The following is a 17379-nucleotide window of genomic DNA, read 5'->3' as shown; positions in this document are numbered from 1 at the left end:
TCCGCTATATTTTTAACGCTTCGTCATTTAAATCCGTACAAGATGACTTTCTGTACCTGTGGATGTTGCGAGTAATTTGAATTGATTTATAGAGATATATACCTACGCAAAGTTTGGTACATCTTCGTGATACCATCTCGTCATCCCCGGACTTCTCCTCCGGGTATTCCAGAAACTCTTAATCGACTCCAAGGTCTTATCCTAATTTATGTAAATTACGTACAATAAAATACTAGCGCAAACCAACGTTTACTTGGAAGACTCGGGATGTAATTTTGAAGTTATAATAGCACCTTTATATCGTTTATAGCTCATATAGAGTGGTTCAAAAGAAGGAACTCGAGAAACATGTTTTCCAGGAAGTTCTTTAATCTTCTTTTAGATTATGCGAGTTGAAAACGGCACAACGACGCTGTATTTTAAAGAATCGCTTCAATTTCTGTATAGCTATGATAACATATTTTGAGTACGAAAAGGAATCGTAATCTTACGCGTTCTTCTCCGCTGTGCGTTCACAACTGTCTAAACTTTCATAAATTGATAGTGTTATTTCGTATCTTTTAAGCAAAAAATATCGTAGTTAAATTTTGCCCTTTGCACAAGTTGGTAAGAATATTTTATGGTATACGCGGAAGAATGTACGTCTCGATACCAAGCATTCCGTGTTCGAAAAACGCGCCAACAATTTGCCCTCTCGCGGCGGCGGGAATACCCTTGAGTTTCAAGAAGGGACATATCCCGCCCCAGGAAACAGCCTTCAAATTCTTATCGTAACTCGAATTTTTACGATCTTTTCTCCACTCGCTTGGCGCGAAAAAAATATCTCCGCTCGTATATTTTCGCCAGAGATTGTCAAGGTCTCCCCGCGTCTACTTGGAATCGAAACGACTCCGTAAGAAAACGAAATATCAAAGAACAAGAATCGGAGAACGAAAAAAAAAAAAAACTAAAAAGTAAAGCGAAGAAGAAGAAAAAAGTAAAAAAGACGAGAGAGAGAGAGAGAGTCAAAATAACAGGAGAGAAAGGGGAGACGCAAAAGAGAGACGAGCCGGGTAAGCGCGAAATAAAACGAGCGTCACTCTGTCGCCGGATACGCTTCCCCACGCTCGCAAATATTTTCCCTATCGAGAAAGGAGCAACCTCGCGACAGACCTCCCGTGGTAACAGGATAATTTATGCAAAAACGTCGACGTGTATAGAAAAAGGAAAGAGAGAGGGGCGAGGGGGACGAAGAAGAGTGGTCGCGGGGCGCGAATAGAATTTATTCGACAGAATTTATTCTTCTTTCGTGGCTTCCACGAAACCCGTAGGTCACTCGTGTTTCACGATTTCTCTCCTCTTCCCTCTTTCTCAAGACGTTCCTCGTCACTTTCGTTGCTGTTATAACTCGTGGCGGTTTCCTTTGGCGATTTTTATTCTCCGCTTGTCGATCCATCATGCAACGACGCGTCGCGCGACGGGACGCCGATTTGAAATTCCGCCTCGAGGTTTCCTCTTGACCAATCGGGACGAAGATCTCGCCGTCCAGAGAGAACGGATCGAACGTCGAGCGCATGTTTCGTCTATAATTAACACCGTTGCCCCCGATCGAGCTTCTCGGAAGGAATTAATTTCACCGTTTATGGGAGACCCTGTATTTCGCCTCTCGTTGTTTATTCGCGATGAATTATACGATTCTCGCGACGACGTACCCTTTTTGCTCCATAAATCGAACTCGAGCCACGCGAAGTTCCGAGCAAACGGGATGTAGTCGAAGTTCGTTTGTTGGAACGTTTCAGTTGGTGTTTAATCAAGCGAACTTCGGTTAATCGAGTGCCCATTTACATATCTGCGCGCGTACTCCTATTACCTGTTTGAATTTCAATGGAGAAAATCAGTGAATTACGTAGGAACATAGAAACTATTTGTTCGTCGAAATGAATTCTGTTGTATCGCGACAATTCGTTTATGCTTATCGTTTAAACGATAGAAATATTAGTTCGGGTAAGCGAATTCCACCTTATACTTTTCAAATTTTAGATACTCCTGGTATATTGCGTTCTATGCAATTATTTGTCTGAAAATTCATTTTTCCATTTACTTTTCGTACATTGCGATGTTTTTACAGTTCACGCAAATGGAATCCCACTGGTATCAAAATAGGACGAAGTCGGCGGATTCGCGAACGGTTCGTTAGAGGCTGCTCTAAACGAATGGCAGAGGATTTTTGTTTTCTGGAGCAGCTCGGACGGCGGAGTGGCGACTGTTCGCCGCGAGGGCGGATTTTTACCGGGGAAAAGTGGCTCATTTTCCGGTTAGACTCGCAACAGGTGTCTAGAGTTTTGCTCGTTTTGCCGAATATTGTTCGAAATAGAAAGAGTTTCGTCGGCGTTCCACCGTGCTGCCGTTCAGATAGCTTGGCTGCTTATTAACCGAGTGAATTAACGTCGTTAGAATAGAAATTGTGCTCCGCGGTACGAAAAAGTTTTACGAAGGATTTTTCTGCCTCCATTGTCTCTACTAGTTTGAAAAGTTCTAGCTTTGTGTATAGAGCTTTTGCCTTGCGAAATTTTAACGTTAAGGTTTTGTCTCATTGACACATAGCGTACGTTTTCAAAGAACGCGTACTAATTTAACGTTAATTTCACGCATTGTTCGATATGGCTGCTTGTCGATCTTTCGAACGCGGTAAACAAGAATTTTGCAACACAGAATGGATAGTAATTTTTATCGAGTAATTTTCTGTTTTACGAGTGTGGGATATCTACTACTGAATTTACAATGATACCAAGTGTAGGATTTATAATTTGTATCACGAGTATACGTTGTTGGACGTTGTAAAACGAAACCATTAAATCGATGCAGGAAATTAAAGCAAAGAATAATTTAGGCAGATCGCGATAACAACGAGAAATACGAATCATTCGATAAATTTGTCATCGTTTCGGTTGATCGAGTAAAATTTGATTCTTGCGTTTCCTTCGAAAGCATTCTTATCTTCCGTTAAACAGACGTCGTGGAAAGTGTCAGAGAATTTTGTCAGATTTCTCGAAAGCCTGTAACAGTAAAGAGATTAGAATCGAATTAAAGCCGGGCATTCTCAGAGATTGCAAAATCTCGAGAAATCTCCAGGCATCGTCTAACCCTGTAACGCAAGCTTCTTATAAATCTTACAAAAAAAAAACCTACCGACACGTAGAATCTCAATTAAACGAAAAACCCAGAAACCGTCGTAAAGAACAGGAGAAATCTCGGCTCGATGAACGCTCCTCCAACAATTTCGTCACGAGCCTCCGGTCAAAGGTAACAGCCATACATCAAAGACACGCAATCTCAGAAACGCGTTTCTTTGTTCGTGAAACGAGAACCACGAGACTCGGGGGGACCCACACAGACCAAAAGAAGAAATCCTATGGCCCCGAAAGATGCATAAATCTCCGCGCGATCGCTTTGATTTATGGCGAGGTATGGATAAGGTGCTCGCGCGACGCGCTCGTTAGTTGGCAAAACTGACGGCGCACGGTGTCAGGTTTTATATCAAATCGCGCGTCACACGCATTAATCATGAATTCAAGCCGGAGAGAACGGTTCGGGGAGGGCAGCAACTGGGACACACGAACGACGAAATCGCTCGCAGTCTCGTTCTCGCGGTCCGTGGTAGCGTCTCCCTTCTGTTCGTTCGTCTTATTGCGGGGCTAGACGCGAGCCAGCGAACGAGTAAACGCGAGCTGCGCCGCGGGACAGGCTGAATACGCGCGCTTGGAACGGGTTCGACGCGGAATGTTAATAATTGAAGCAGCCCGTGCATGGGAGCTGCTGCATGGAGAGAGAAGGCTATATATCGGCGCGCTAAATGTCTGCGCGGTGAAACAAACTTGTTAATCCTTTCGCGCGCGCCGCTGTCTGCCTCGAGCCCCCTTTCAAATCGTAATGGAGTTTCGACGCGTTATTATTCCGCCTGCTGTATTTAGCGGCCCGTAGAAAGCGGACTCTATCGCCCTTGTAAGTAGCGAATCGAGGAAATTGAAAAGCTCGGTATACGCGACTTGCACGTTGCTTATCGCGAGCTTGACACAACCCTACGTTTTGTTCAACTGAACTACAGAATAGGCTTGTCTCTAGATGGAAGACTAGTTTATACGTTTAATTTATGCTTGTGCGATAATTGTTGCAAAGAACACAGATACAATATATTTCGCATATTTAGCCACCAAAAAAGGAAACGCGACCACGAACGATTAACCCTACTATGCTTTTTCAGTCAATCGCGAGTCATTTTATTTTCTATCGCAGTTTTGTTCTAGAGATTAGGAATTGAACTAAACTAAATTAAATTAGTTCGGCGTACCTTCAAATTCGCTTGGACTCTTACTCAGAATTCTTCTCGCAAATAGAATCCCATTCATTCCGACAAAGATTTTCCACCGTTTAGAATTTTTTTAGATTAGAGCCTGTGGATGGTTCGGCGTACCTTCGCTCTTATCGTCCTATTCTTGATTCTTCTCTCGAATAAAAGACTTATTCTTGTTTCCAAAGACCTTTGTTTTATTTTCTAAGTTAGCGCGCAACAAAATGAAAAGTTTCTCGACGACCACGCGTTGTAGAGACCAAAGACCATGGAGGCGAGTGAACTCGAGCCTGGAGCCTTTTCACGCGATTTCCTGCCGCGTCCTCGTCGAGTGCAGGCTCGTTCGCCGTGAGTTATGATCACCTGGCGTCGACAAATTGGCCGCTTCTCGCGCGCCGATCAGAGAAACCCCTCCGCGAGGCGACCATCGAGAGAAAACGCGATGCCCCCGAGACGAATCGACCAGCTCCGTGTCCCGGGATGATTTCTCATTTAGCTTTGATGCCTCCTTGATTCGCTCGAGCGAACACGCGCGCTCCACGAAGGTTCTCTTGATGGCGTTCGACGCACGTCGCCTGTACCTTGTGTGCAATGGAATTTAGTTTCAATTACGGTTTGTTATCCCGAGTGACGGTATTTTGACAAGATGGAGGGAAGGACCCCCCTTTTTGCTGCGTCATGCTTTCAACTGAAAGTGTTCGTTGTGCGACGAACGCAGTTGTTACGGCGTGGTTCACGTTCATTTCAGATATCCGCTTTCGCGCCTTCGGTGTAGCGAATTATCCAGGTTTAAAAAGGAGCATGTAATTTTATTCTAAATGTTTCTAAATGTTTTCCAGGTTTTTCGGATCTCAACCATGTCTCGTTAATTCACTCAGTGATTGTTCCTTAACGGTAAATCAACGCAATGGTGAGATAATTTTCTTTGCGACTTGAATCGCATTTTATGCAGTAAGAAAAATATCTTTTGCTCTTTGTAGCTATTTGACGAGATGTGAGAAATCGGAGAAGAAGGGAATTTAAAAATTCTTGAAGAAAGAGAGTAAGCGAGTAAGCAGTAGAAGAACGAACGTTCGTTATGCATTCTGAAATAACATTATTCGCGTTATTCCGGAATAATGTAAGACGTAGTCTGTCTTTTTATATTTATTGCAACCTGTCAGATTGTCACGTAGAAAACGAACGAGAGTTAAAAGCAGACACGTATTTATCGATGTTTGTAAAGTTCTCTCACGGCGACTATAATGGCATACTTTTCATTCGTTCTAAGTTGCAATCTCTGATTTTTTTATCACGATGAATCGTATTACGAAATGCACGATATCTCTTTAATCGGCGCAACACGGGTATAATAGGCTGTCTCCGATGGAAGAAGATAATGTCATTCGGAAATTCCGATAATATTCAATTTCTGTATTCCAATCCTAATATAGATGGAAATCCAGTAGAAATTAGACATTGATGAAGTACCGATGATAATGATAATTACCCGATCCCCACTGTTGCACGCGAATCTAAAACTATTCATCAATCAACTCATTATTCCTGGAATAATAGCTGGTATCCGAACGTTTACCGTAATTACCATACAAAATTATTGCTGTGGTTCTCATTGTTTCGCTGGGAATAACAGCGAATATGCGTATAACAGTGGCAAAACTTAACGGAGTATAACGTTTCTCATAATCGTGAAGCGAATTTTCAATATCATTGTCGTAGACGAGTATTTCTAATTGGTAATAGAAAGGTTGATCTTAAATTTGATGTGTTTTTTATTGGTTTTTAAATCTTAATTTCGTACGTGAGCAAGGACGCCCGCATTTATCAGGCCGTTATGAGCGTGTGACTCACGGGGAAAGGATCTGTTGACAGGCTGGACAGCTTAATTGGTTAAAGCAGTCAGGCACGGGTGAAAGAAAAATTCGAGTTCGAATCCCTGCTCAGAAATCCAATTGGTCGGGCCCTCTTCTTTTTACGTAACGTTCTGCCGACGTTTGTTTTCGTACGTGATCTATCAACAGCTTTAAAAAATCGCTCGTGGTTTGGAATTTATACCAACGCTTTTATCTTTTTTGTATTCATAACGTAATGAAGGTACTTGAACCATTTACATTGAAATGCAACTGCCAATCAAATATACTTAATACCTTGATGCTTCAATATGTGGTTCAGCATGAATATATATTCAGATAAGAAGTCAGTAAATAAATCGAAACAAAGTATGAATAATACATGTATATATATATATACATATATATATACTAAACATTTGTTGCTGTTAAAATACCACTTCTGCTGGACTTGCATTATCAGAAATGCCTTTACTTTAAGTGATAATATTTGTTCCAAACGCTGTTCGTTAGCCTGTTTACTGAAATACGTAAAAACTGAGATTCATCGATCGCGTCCACAGAGTTGCTCGAATAAATCGAATTTTGACCATGATTTACTTGAAACCAACAATTCCTTTATTTAATAATTACTGTCACAGCCATAAGCGTCTGAATTGAAGAAGCTTATCGTTTGATGAAGCACGTCCGCGAAAAATTAGAATAAAACGAGCATTCGCCAAACGGACCACAACCCCTTAAATAAAGAACGCCCCTTCGCAATCACAAGACGTCGGAAGAAAAATTTCCTGGCGAGTATTCTCGTTTCGCCCACATCTTCAGAAAGAAACGGAAGGACGTGACGGAGGATTTGCATGCGAGAGGAGTAAATCATAAGCCAAACAACGCCGGCAGCGGGGCCGAGCCGTATTCCTGGCAAGGGCGAGGCCTTTAAAGCTGATTCATTACCCGACACGATCCACCATCCTCTCCCCTTCTGGAACGTCCAAAGTATCCCGCGAAAATCTACCTTAATGGGAAATTATAGCGCGAATGGGCGAGGGAAAGCATCATCTTCATCACGAACACGCCGTATTCTACGAGACAAGATGGTGAATGGCGGTGTACGATGGTCACGTAGAGGGAAGGAGCGCGAAGGTGAGCCCGGAATAATAAGCGATAGCTTGTTCCCGCGGCGATGAAGCACGGAGTATCGCGTTTTCGAACGCGATAATTTCCCGGTCGTGGGCCAGGCCTCTCTGACGCGTCAATAAGCGCCGCACGTTGTTCTTCGACGATTAACGATCGATCGGTCGAATCGCGCGTGACCGTGTTCCGCTATAAGGCGCTCGCGCGAGCGAACGAGTGGGATTCGTTTGGCCGGATGAATTACGACGACGAGGCCACGTGGATTAATAATCGAAAAGGCGTGCGCGTTCTCTTCCTGTCCGCTGTTTTACGTTAGTCTCTGAAAGATGTATTGGAGGCAGGTTCGTTGATTTTAATTGCTTTGTGAGACGCGGTGAGTGGGAGGGCTGAATGATACGAGAGCGATTAATCGATCCGCTTGTCACTCTGTGGAAATGCTCGATGACCCTTTCGATTCGATGTCGGTCCAGACTGGAAGAAGGGTTGCAGGTGCCGCGGTAATTTATTATTCCTGTCGTTTTCTCTTAATATTCTAGATATTTCAAGCTCGAGAATTGAGAAAAAGGATACTCTAAGGAAATTTGAATATTTGGATGACAAGGTTAGTCGATGAATTTTCACTGAGAATACACGGGGACAATTGGTCTCAAGAGTTAAAGTCGTATCGAACTAATCGTCATGGTTCTTCTAAACTTACGTAGTAAAAAATGGTTGACACGGAAGAAAGGTCGTAGCTCCGTTATCCACCGTGTGTCGATTAATCCAAAGGTGCACGTTTACATGCTCCCCCTTAAATTCAAGGGGTGTCTTTAGCGGGCGTGGGTTCCACTCGCATGAGTCACGTGCTTTCAAATATCAGAGAGGCACGACATAGGGTGGCTGAAACGAAAAAAGGTGCTGTCGAACGCGAAGACATCGCAAGAGACCGATCGAAGTCGGCCATTCAGACGTTATGCTGAATGCCATGAATATCGAATTCACATGCCAGCCAGTTGACCTTTCTCGTGTTTGAGCACAGAGCTTCTGCGGGATAGAGACGCTTTTTATACGTTCCTTGTTTGTTAAAATCAACGCTGGATGCACGAGTTTCTACTCCGAGACGACGACGATCGACGAGGTTGGCTACTTGCGCATATTTGCAACTTTTACAGACTGGAGCTTTTTAAGGATCCTCGATCCTCCCGGTTCGTCCCGGTCTCTCGACGCAGCATTTCGTTTGAATACCATTGTTCATGACGAATGAACGGCTTAATACCGCAAAACGTGGAATACAGGCTTTCTGGATGGCTTAGACCTGGCTCTGAACCGGAAGCCAGGCAAGGGAGGAAAATACACATCCGTCTCGACTAGACAGCCACACGATTCGACTCACCGTAACGCTTTCTTAGGCTAATTTCACACGAACGTACTCGTACGTGCGCGTCCAACGACAGAAGAACGTTAGGACGATAGAAACGCGAGCCTCTCGAAAGTTAAACCGATCGACTCGATTTTTTATTCGGTTTCTTAATTTCGTTAGAAAAGTACGACGCTATATTGATATTAGATTCTTAATATTAATTTCTACTTGCATCGTTGAATCGATTCTTATAAGCGGTAGTACTGTATATTTCTGTGTGAAGTCAGCTTAACTCCGTTCTCTCTCAATCCTTCCATCTGCCGATGCAGCGAGTCTACGTCGCTCAGGATCGTTTCCCTGATCCTTTCCTTGCACGCGTCAATCTCCGTTCCGGCACGAGCCACACACGTAGCCTCGTAGGAGACGAGGAGAGAGGGGCAGAAGTTAGTCGTTCTCGCGAAGATGCAACACAGTGGCGGGTTTTAGATCGTATAAATAGCTCGGGGAACGCGTGCGTCTCGGGGTGCTAGCAGTTAACAAACGGTAAAACTAACACCGCCTCCTACAATAACATTTCGCTCCGGTCACGTGTTTTCCGCGGCTCGACTATTATAAGATCCACCGACTGTCGTCGTCCCGTGGCTGATGCTCCCTCCATTGCACGTTAACCTTTCTGCTCTCGTCGTATTCGCTCGTCACGTCGTGCCTGCTCCGCTTCCACGCGTTCCTTTGCCCTATTCCACCTTCCAATTCCACCTTCTTCTTCGTCGTGTTTCTTTTTCTGTTTCCTCGGCGAGAGATATCCAGAGAGACGCGCATGGCGTGCCAATCGAGAGTTCCGTTCCTTTCTCACATAGCGTATAGAAGCTTGTGCGAGTGTGTATACCCTTTGCCTTGGAATCTCTAGCGAAGGATCTAGCCTCGTCGGACGTTGATTTATGCGGCAGCCACCTGAACCCCGCGCCCTTCGTGTTCGTTAGGGTCGCAGACGGTCGCGTCTTTCGGCGGCCTCTTAACGAACGAATCGAGATTCGGCGGGTGGTTATGCAAATACGAGCACCGGCCGGTTGATCGCCTTCAGCCGTTCGCGTTATATAATCTTATGCCAGCTACAACTCTGGCCGATGTCTTTTTTTCCATTGGCGAGAACCATTTCGTTCCCGGGTTTAATTAGGACCACCGTAAGGGCCTCTGAGATTGAACACGTTTTTGTTACATCCTGTTCGAACGAAAACGTATGGAGCATGGAATACATTTAGGGGATGGCTGATTACGGGGCGAGACGGATGATGAGCGACGAAGATAGTGGTTTATGGGGTTTTTGATTTTATTTAATTAAAGATCAATTAAAATTTATTTATTTCGGTATACATTTATTAGATACGGTATATAATCATCAGATAGGATAATTAATAATAATCGTAATATAATAATAACGATTATTTAAATCTTGTCTTCGTTTCTTCCCAAGTCTTTCGCGCATGCCGGAAAATTGATCGTCATTATGCTAGTCTGATCGTTCTAATTTAAATAAATTGAATAAATTTGAGTTATTCGCGTGCCTATTCTCTGTTAAAATCCACTGGCTAAATAACTTTATATTATTTTAAAGTACACTGGATAGTTTATCAGTACGCTCCAGTTCCGACCATGAATTGGGCAACAAAAGCAGTATTCCAGGAAACACGATTGCAGCGAAATTGAAAGATACCAGAGCGTTAACGTCCATCCATTAACCTAATTGATACGCATACATTGTATGCGCCAGCTGAAACGCTTTGTGTTTGGCCAGAACCAGTGACACACGCATTAACGAGAAACGTGCTAAAACGCGAGGCAACATGAAAAATTATCCCGGAATGGTCTCGCGTTTCTCTCATGGCGTATATTAACCGAACGAGAACCTGTGCTTTACTCGTTAATGACCAAGCAGTCAAAAAATAAATTTCACGTAAACGAATTCCGAATAGGTTGATACGACTTGAACTACACGATATTCATAAACGTTTAAAAAACATTACAATATTTTGTGTTTCAGGCCGGAGTGATGCGATCCACGCAGGAGTAAAGCAAGCGACGTTGGAAAATGGGACTCGTTCGACGGACGAAGCTGCTTCCAAGCCGAACGATGGCGTCCCTGTTACCATTGCTGCTGCTGGCAGTATTACCGAACGTGCGATTAGAATCAGCGATCAGTCCAGTGAGCAACGTGGGCTCGGTATCGAGCGGTTCTTCGTCCTCCTCTTCTTCTGCCTCGTCGTCGTCGATGGTGGGCGTCGTGCCTGGCAGTGGCTCGGCTTCCGGTAGCATGGTTGGTTCTGGTAACAGCGTGGTTGGAGGTGGAAGTAGCGGCGTTGGACACTCGTCTTTAGGCGGTGGAGCTGTTAACGGAAACGGTCGGTGCGAGGAGATCACGATCCCAATGTGTCGTGGAATCGGTTACAATCTAACGGCCATGCCGAACGAATTGAATCACGACAACCAAGAGGAGGCTGGCTTAGAGGTGCACCAATTCTGGCCATTGGTCGAAATCAAATGTTCGCCAGATTTGAAATTCTTCCTCTGTTCGATGTATACCCCGATATGCTTGCCCGAGTACACCAAACCTCTTCCAGCTTGTAGAAGCGTTTGTGAAAGAGCACGGGCTGGTTGCGCACCGTTGATGCAACAGTATGGATTCTCCTGGCCAGAGAGAATGGCCTGTGAAAGATTGCCAGCCCATGGTGACCCGGAGAACTTGTGTATGGAACAGGACAATCGTACTAGCAGTACCGGGTATGGATCCGGAAACGGAGGAGCCGCGAGTAGCGCCCCTTTACCAGCAGCAGCGCCACCACGCCCAACCAGGCCGTCGAAGACGACCCAGCCACCGCGGTGCAAGCCAGGCAAAAACCAAAAAAACTGCCAGCATCCCCCGGGGGAAAGGGCGAGGGACTGCGTGTGCCGGTGCAGGGCACCCCTCGTACCCCTGGGGGCGGGGGGCACGGTCATTCCGGGACCGATAAGCGGCAGCAGCACCGGCAACATCGGCAACGGGGCTGGTCTGGCAGGCATGGCCGTAAGTGGGGTCATACCGGCGCCACCGATAAGCATCGGCAGGAGCATCATTCAGGACATTGCCGGAGTACCGAACTGCGCTCTCCCGTGCCACGGGGCGTTTCTCACCCCCGAAGAGCGAGGGTTCGCGGCCGTGTGGCTGGCTCTGTGGAGCGGCCTGTGCGCCGCAAGCACGCTCGTGACCGTCACCACGTTTCTGATCGACACCCAGCGCTTCAAGTATCCTGAGAGACCGATAGTGTTCCTGTCAGCCTGCTACTTCGCCGTATCGATAGGTTATCTATCGAGAAGCGTGTTCGGCCACGAGGAGATAGCCTGCGACGGGCCAGCGTTGAAGTCGAGGGCACAGGGTCCGGAAGCTTGCGTAGCCGTCTTCCTGATGATCTACTTCTTCGGCATGGCGTCCTCGGTCTGGTGGGTGATCCTCGCGTTCACGTGGTTCCTCGCGGCAGGACTGAAATGGGGCAACGAAGCTATAGCCTCGTACTCCCAGTACTTCCATCTAGCAGCTTGGCTGGCACCCGCGGTTCAAACTTTCTCGGCGTATCTAGCGGGGGGAGTAGCAGGGGATCCAGTAGCAGGAGTCTGCACGGTAGCTCCGGATGGAATAAGATCCTTCATTCTGGTACCGTTATTCGTGTATCTTCTACTGGGGACCAGCTTCCTTCTGGCGGGTTTCGTGAGCCTGTTCAGAATTCGATCGGTGATAAAGCGACAACCAGGAGCGAAAGCGGACAAACTGGAGAAACTGATGATACGAATCGGCGTGTTCAGCGTTCTATACACGCTACCAGCCGGAGTAGTGTTGGCCTGTCACATGTACGAAACGTCGTTAAGAAACGAGTGGCTCGATTCGTTGGCTTGCCCGTGTCGGCCAAGGGCAAGACCTCTCTACTCCGTCCTGATGCTCAAGTACTTTATGGCGCTCGCGGTAGGCATCACGTCAGGCGTGTGGATCTGGAGCGGCAAAACCGTCGACTCGTGGAAACGTCTGTGGAGGCGCTTGTTCAGCGGCGGAAGCGGCGGAGGCGGTCACGGAGGCGGTGGCGCCGGTATGGTAGCAGGCGTGACTGGCGTCAGCGGAGGAATCGGCAGCACCAGCATCAAGGGCGTCGTAGGACGTGTCGGAGTGCCGTATCCACCGGCACCTGGCCCTGGAAGCGCTCTACTTCCACCTGGCAGCGTGGCAAGCGCGTCCCAACACCATCTCCATCATCACGTACTCAAACAACCTCCTCTGTCGCACGTATGACGTCATCAGTCGGCGGGGGGCGACATGAACACCGCGGGCTGCGACCAGCAGCAACAACAGCAGCAATCGGTGCAACAGGAGAGGCCTTCCGCCCTTAGTAACTACGGGCCCATTTAGCCCTTCGCCTCGGCCTCGCGCAGGCATACGCCGCACACGGCGCCACACACGGCGCCACACACGCCACACTCGGCGGCTACTATATATTCGAGGAGGTCGTTGGCGTCAACCACGGGCCCCCTCACGCCGGCACACGGGCTCGCACCCTCGTATACTCAGGCCACCGAAGTATGAATCGATTTCCGATAGCAAGTTGGTCGTCGTCGTTTCAACGCTGAGACGAGGCTCGAAAGAAAGGGAAAAAAGAGGGTCGAAGGTGTGCGCGTTTCTCGGTACCGCCGGCGTGTGGCATTTTGCGACGCGCGTCGAACAGCGTCGACGACTCGCGACGGTGCTTCTCGATTACCGAATATACGTATTAGCCCGTACGTGTCTTTCCCGCGGGTCTCGAGTCGCCTTCATTTTTTCTACTCCTTTCTACTTCTTTCTATGTCACTTTCAATCCCGTGTTACATGTGTAGGTTAACGATTAACTCTGTAACCATTTTGGAAAATTTAGCGGTGAATTTCTGATAATTAGCGAAGAAACAGGTATCGCGAACGCTATTCGAATCGAAGCGATGCGCGGCAACGATGGTACGGATCCTTGAAGCGACCGTTCCAGAGGGCGACACTTAAAAAATGGCGCTCGAGACCGGCCGGTGTAGTGAGATTGTGATGACAGTGCGTGGATCGGATGTAGAGTAACGTATGAGTGAGATATGGCGCGAATGGGATAGTATGACAGAGAATTGTCTCTTATTCGTATCTATCTGTAATCTTTCTTACTTATATACCGTAGCGGAACTCGTACAGTCCGCATGTCCGTCTAACGTGTATCGTCTCGTCTATTTATCTAACCTAGCCATAACAGAAGTATAGGTGTACAACACAAACTTTCTATAGATGTCGTTACTTAAGGGTTACGGCGGTGGTCCGGCATTCCAAAGCGCGTGTTTTTATAATTTCATACGATTTTAGTCGCTAGTCGAAAGAATCGAAGCGAACGTATAAGACAGGGAAGGATCGATTGGATCATCCTCGACCAATGAAAGTACTCGTAGCCACGAATACAGGCTCACCGTCGTCGATCGTATGAAGTACGACGAGCAAGTGTATAGCGGAGACGTATAAAGAGAGGAGAAGAATGCGAAGAACGAAGGTAACTGTAAATATTATTCTTAGGTGTTAGATAAAACGCTGTAAATATATGAAAGAGAAATGGAAAGGAAACGATCATCAAAAAACGATTTATCGGTCGACACGAGATATACGAATGTACAGGCGCGAGCATGCGCAGTCGCGATGATTACGCGTTCCTTTTTACGCATCTGTGTAACCGTGTAGTCCGTGGAGCTATGAAATCCATTTCCAATCTTTCGAAGGTGAATCGATCGTTGACACGGCGTAAGAAAGGAAAGAGAAAGAGCTCGTGTCAAATTATTGGTGCAATGAGTAATTGATATCAAATAACAGTGGGTATATGATAAAAAGAAGCTTCGAAAGAGCCGCTAGTCTTGCCGCGGGCGAAGGAACGCGTCAATCGCATCGTGAATGCGTCGAGGAAGAAAATAAAAATGTGTGCTTACGGTATGTACACATACGTTAAAACATAATTTCGGGTGTCAAACGTGTCTTTTTTTCCGCCGAACGAAGCCCCCCTTAACCTTTACCGTTTTATATATATATGTATGTATATGATATATATACATATACACGCGTCTTGAGCGTAGATTGCAAGGGAAAAGATGGCAGAGGTAACACGATTCCGAATGACACTTGTTTTTTATACCTCGCATGGCTTTCTGTCTCTGATAGTTAGAGATTTAGGGAGTTGTGCACATACGCACATATACCAATACCACTGATATTACACACACATACACTACACTATCGTACATACTCGCACGTAGAAACGAGGACAAGAACAACTTCTGTATATCCCGAGACTAAATCGTAGGTAAAATGGAAAAAAAATGACAATTCATATACACGTTTACGTGTCCTTTTGTGTCCGCAATAGACAAGTAGCTGTTGACAGAGTGCGAAATCGGATAAACGAATAAATGGTTAAGTACGTAAATATATATATATTACAGATACATTATAAATATATATATATGTATACATATAAATATATATATATATATACATATACATATATGATCGTAAAAGTATGTGCGGGACCTTGACACGAGGACGCGCGTGCTTCTGCGACGCGATGTCGACATCTCACAATTTTTCTAATCGCTGAAGGAGAAAAGGGGAGGACTAGAAGGAAAAGTACGATTCTGGAAAGTGTATTTTTTATCGTTGCTCCTTTCGCAAGACATTTCGGAAGCCGAATCGCGTGCAATCGTGAGATTAGAAATTCCTTTAACGTCACCGAAAACAAAGAGAACGAGGAAACAGCGAGAGAGAAAGAGAAAAACCTTGGTTATGTAGTTTTTCCATTGTCACTGGCCGCTGCTGGTGTTTCTGGTCTGTGAAAATTTCGCGATCGACCCGCGAGATGTCTTGCGAGTGGAGCAGGTGGGAATGCACGCGGGAAGGAAACGGGGGAAAGGTATAAGAAACGACGGGCGAAAGGGAAAGAAATAAACGGACTGAAAAACGATAACTGCCTCAAGCAACTTAAAAAGTAAAAGAACAAAAAAGATAACACGACCCGTATCGCATCCCGGACGGGGACCCCTGCCAAACGAAAACGTACACGTGTAATGTTGTAAAGTAGTGAGAGTAAAGAACCTTTAGTGTCACATATCACGCCAAGCTGTTACGAGCGAAAACGGACAATGTCGCGTTCGTGGACGACCAGTGACGGGGGGAAAGAGTGAGAAAGAGCATGACGAGACGAGATGGAACGATGGTAGCGGCGATGGCGGAGAGGAAAAAAGGCGGGTGAACGAGACAGGGGGAAAAGAAAGAGTGCGCTGCTATCGCGATGGCAGAACGATTGATGCGACGAAAAGAACGAACGCGACGTTAGAAAAAAACGAGAGGGAGGAGTTTATAACGAGTATTTGTAAGCCACTTTTTGTCACGATGATTGTCAATAAAATGGAAAATACTGTGTGTAACGAATGTGTCCCGGAATTTCATCCATCGAGTTGGTTCATTAGGTATGATCTTTCTTTATTTTCTCGTTCTTCTCTTTTCCTTCGTTTTTTCTTTTCTCTATATGTGTATAAAAATATCTGTGACAGGGGAAGTATATGTATATATGGAATTTCAAAATAATCATGTCTCCCTCTATTTTTCTTTAGTACGTTTTCCTCGTTCAGCTTTTATGTTCTTTTTCCTGAAAATACTGTGGATCCTCTGTTTGATCCGATTTTACGCTCGACCGCCATCTTTATACAAGTTTTTACGTTGCCATAGTACATAGTTAACGAGTAACCGACGACCGATGACCATATCGTTATACATATACATATATCGAAATCAAAATTGTATACGATTTTTAATATACTTTATTATTATTTAAGTTCTTTGCGTTCATTGCTTGTACAACCTGAGAGTCTTCCTCGATCCTCTCGATCGTTATCGTTACCCCTACTCTTTTAGTGATTTTCTTGATAAATAAGGATTTATACTTAGGACGCGAAAGGCAGGTAAGTTGATCGATCGATCGATTCATATTTGCCACAGAATTCGTATCGTTTCGTGAAATAATAGGCACGTAATCTATAAATATACTAAAACAGAGAACTCGAAGTATAGGAAATAGGATTGAGTGCACTTGGTGGCGAACAGACAACGAAAATAATTCTCTCATCTTTGGACATCTCAAGATGGATACTAATTCAAAGCAAACAAGCTCTGTTTCTTCAACATACTGTTTTTTAAAAGTAAAATTTTAGAAGATACTTATATTTCGATCCAAAAGATACTCGAGTCATAATTATTTGACGTAAAATCTTGTTGAGTAAATATTTCGTCCTTTAAATCATGCTTGAATATAAACAGGGGTTCCGGAGACGCGCACTTCAGTTTGTATAAAACAAAAAAGGCCCCTCCTGTTTAAGAGGTTCGAACAAGTGGCTACATTCTTCTGTCTGGCAGTGGAACAAAGTAACCCGACCAGAGGATGACGCCATAGAAAGAATTCAAACGCAAATGATAGTTTTACGTACTTATTTGTATTTGCGACGTCGATGTTTATTCAAGTTGCTTGAATTTTTCATTCGACTCTAGGATTGCATTTCTACATATTCAAGTACTTATTCTATTTTATACGATATAAGAGTCTGTATTTGAATGAAAATGAGGGAAATGGAGTTTCTCATTGATATTGACGAGGATGCTACTGAGAATCCTGAGTTTTACT

The 17379-nt window shown here is 45.2% G+C and overlaps 1 protein-coding gene across 4 annotated transcripts in view; it reads left to right on the top strand.

Moving 5' to 3' along the window:
* fz2 (frizzled 2) overlaps positions 1–16536 on the top strand; it is a 127509-nt gene extending 110973 nt beyond the window's left edge. For all 4 annotated transcript variants that reach the window (XM_069111745.1, XM_069111743.1, XM_069111742.1 and 1 more), the window contains exon 2: positions 10683–16536. In XM_069111745.1, the coding sequence (XP_068967846.1) occupies positions 10731–12953 (2223 nt within the window). In that variant the 5' untranslated portion in view covers positions 10683–10730 and the 3' untranslated portion in view covers positions 12954–16536. The remainder of the gene's footprint in view (positions 1–10682) is intronic.
* The last annotated feature ends 843 nt before the right edge of the window (positions 16537–17379 follow it).

This window comes from Bombus flavifrons, chromosome 4 (assembly GCF_040668555.2).
Source record: "Bombus flavifrons isolate JBK064 chromosome 4, iyBomFlav1_principal, whole genome shotgun sequence".
In the NCBI taxonomy this organism is placed as follows: domain Eukaryota; kingdom Metazoa; phylum Arthropoda; class Insecta; order Hymenoptera; family Apidae; genus Bombus; species Bombus flavifrons.
This window is presented reverse-complemented; position numbering and strand designations above follow the sequence as displayed.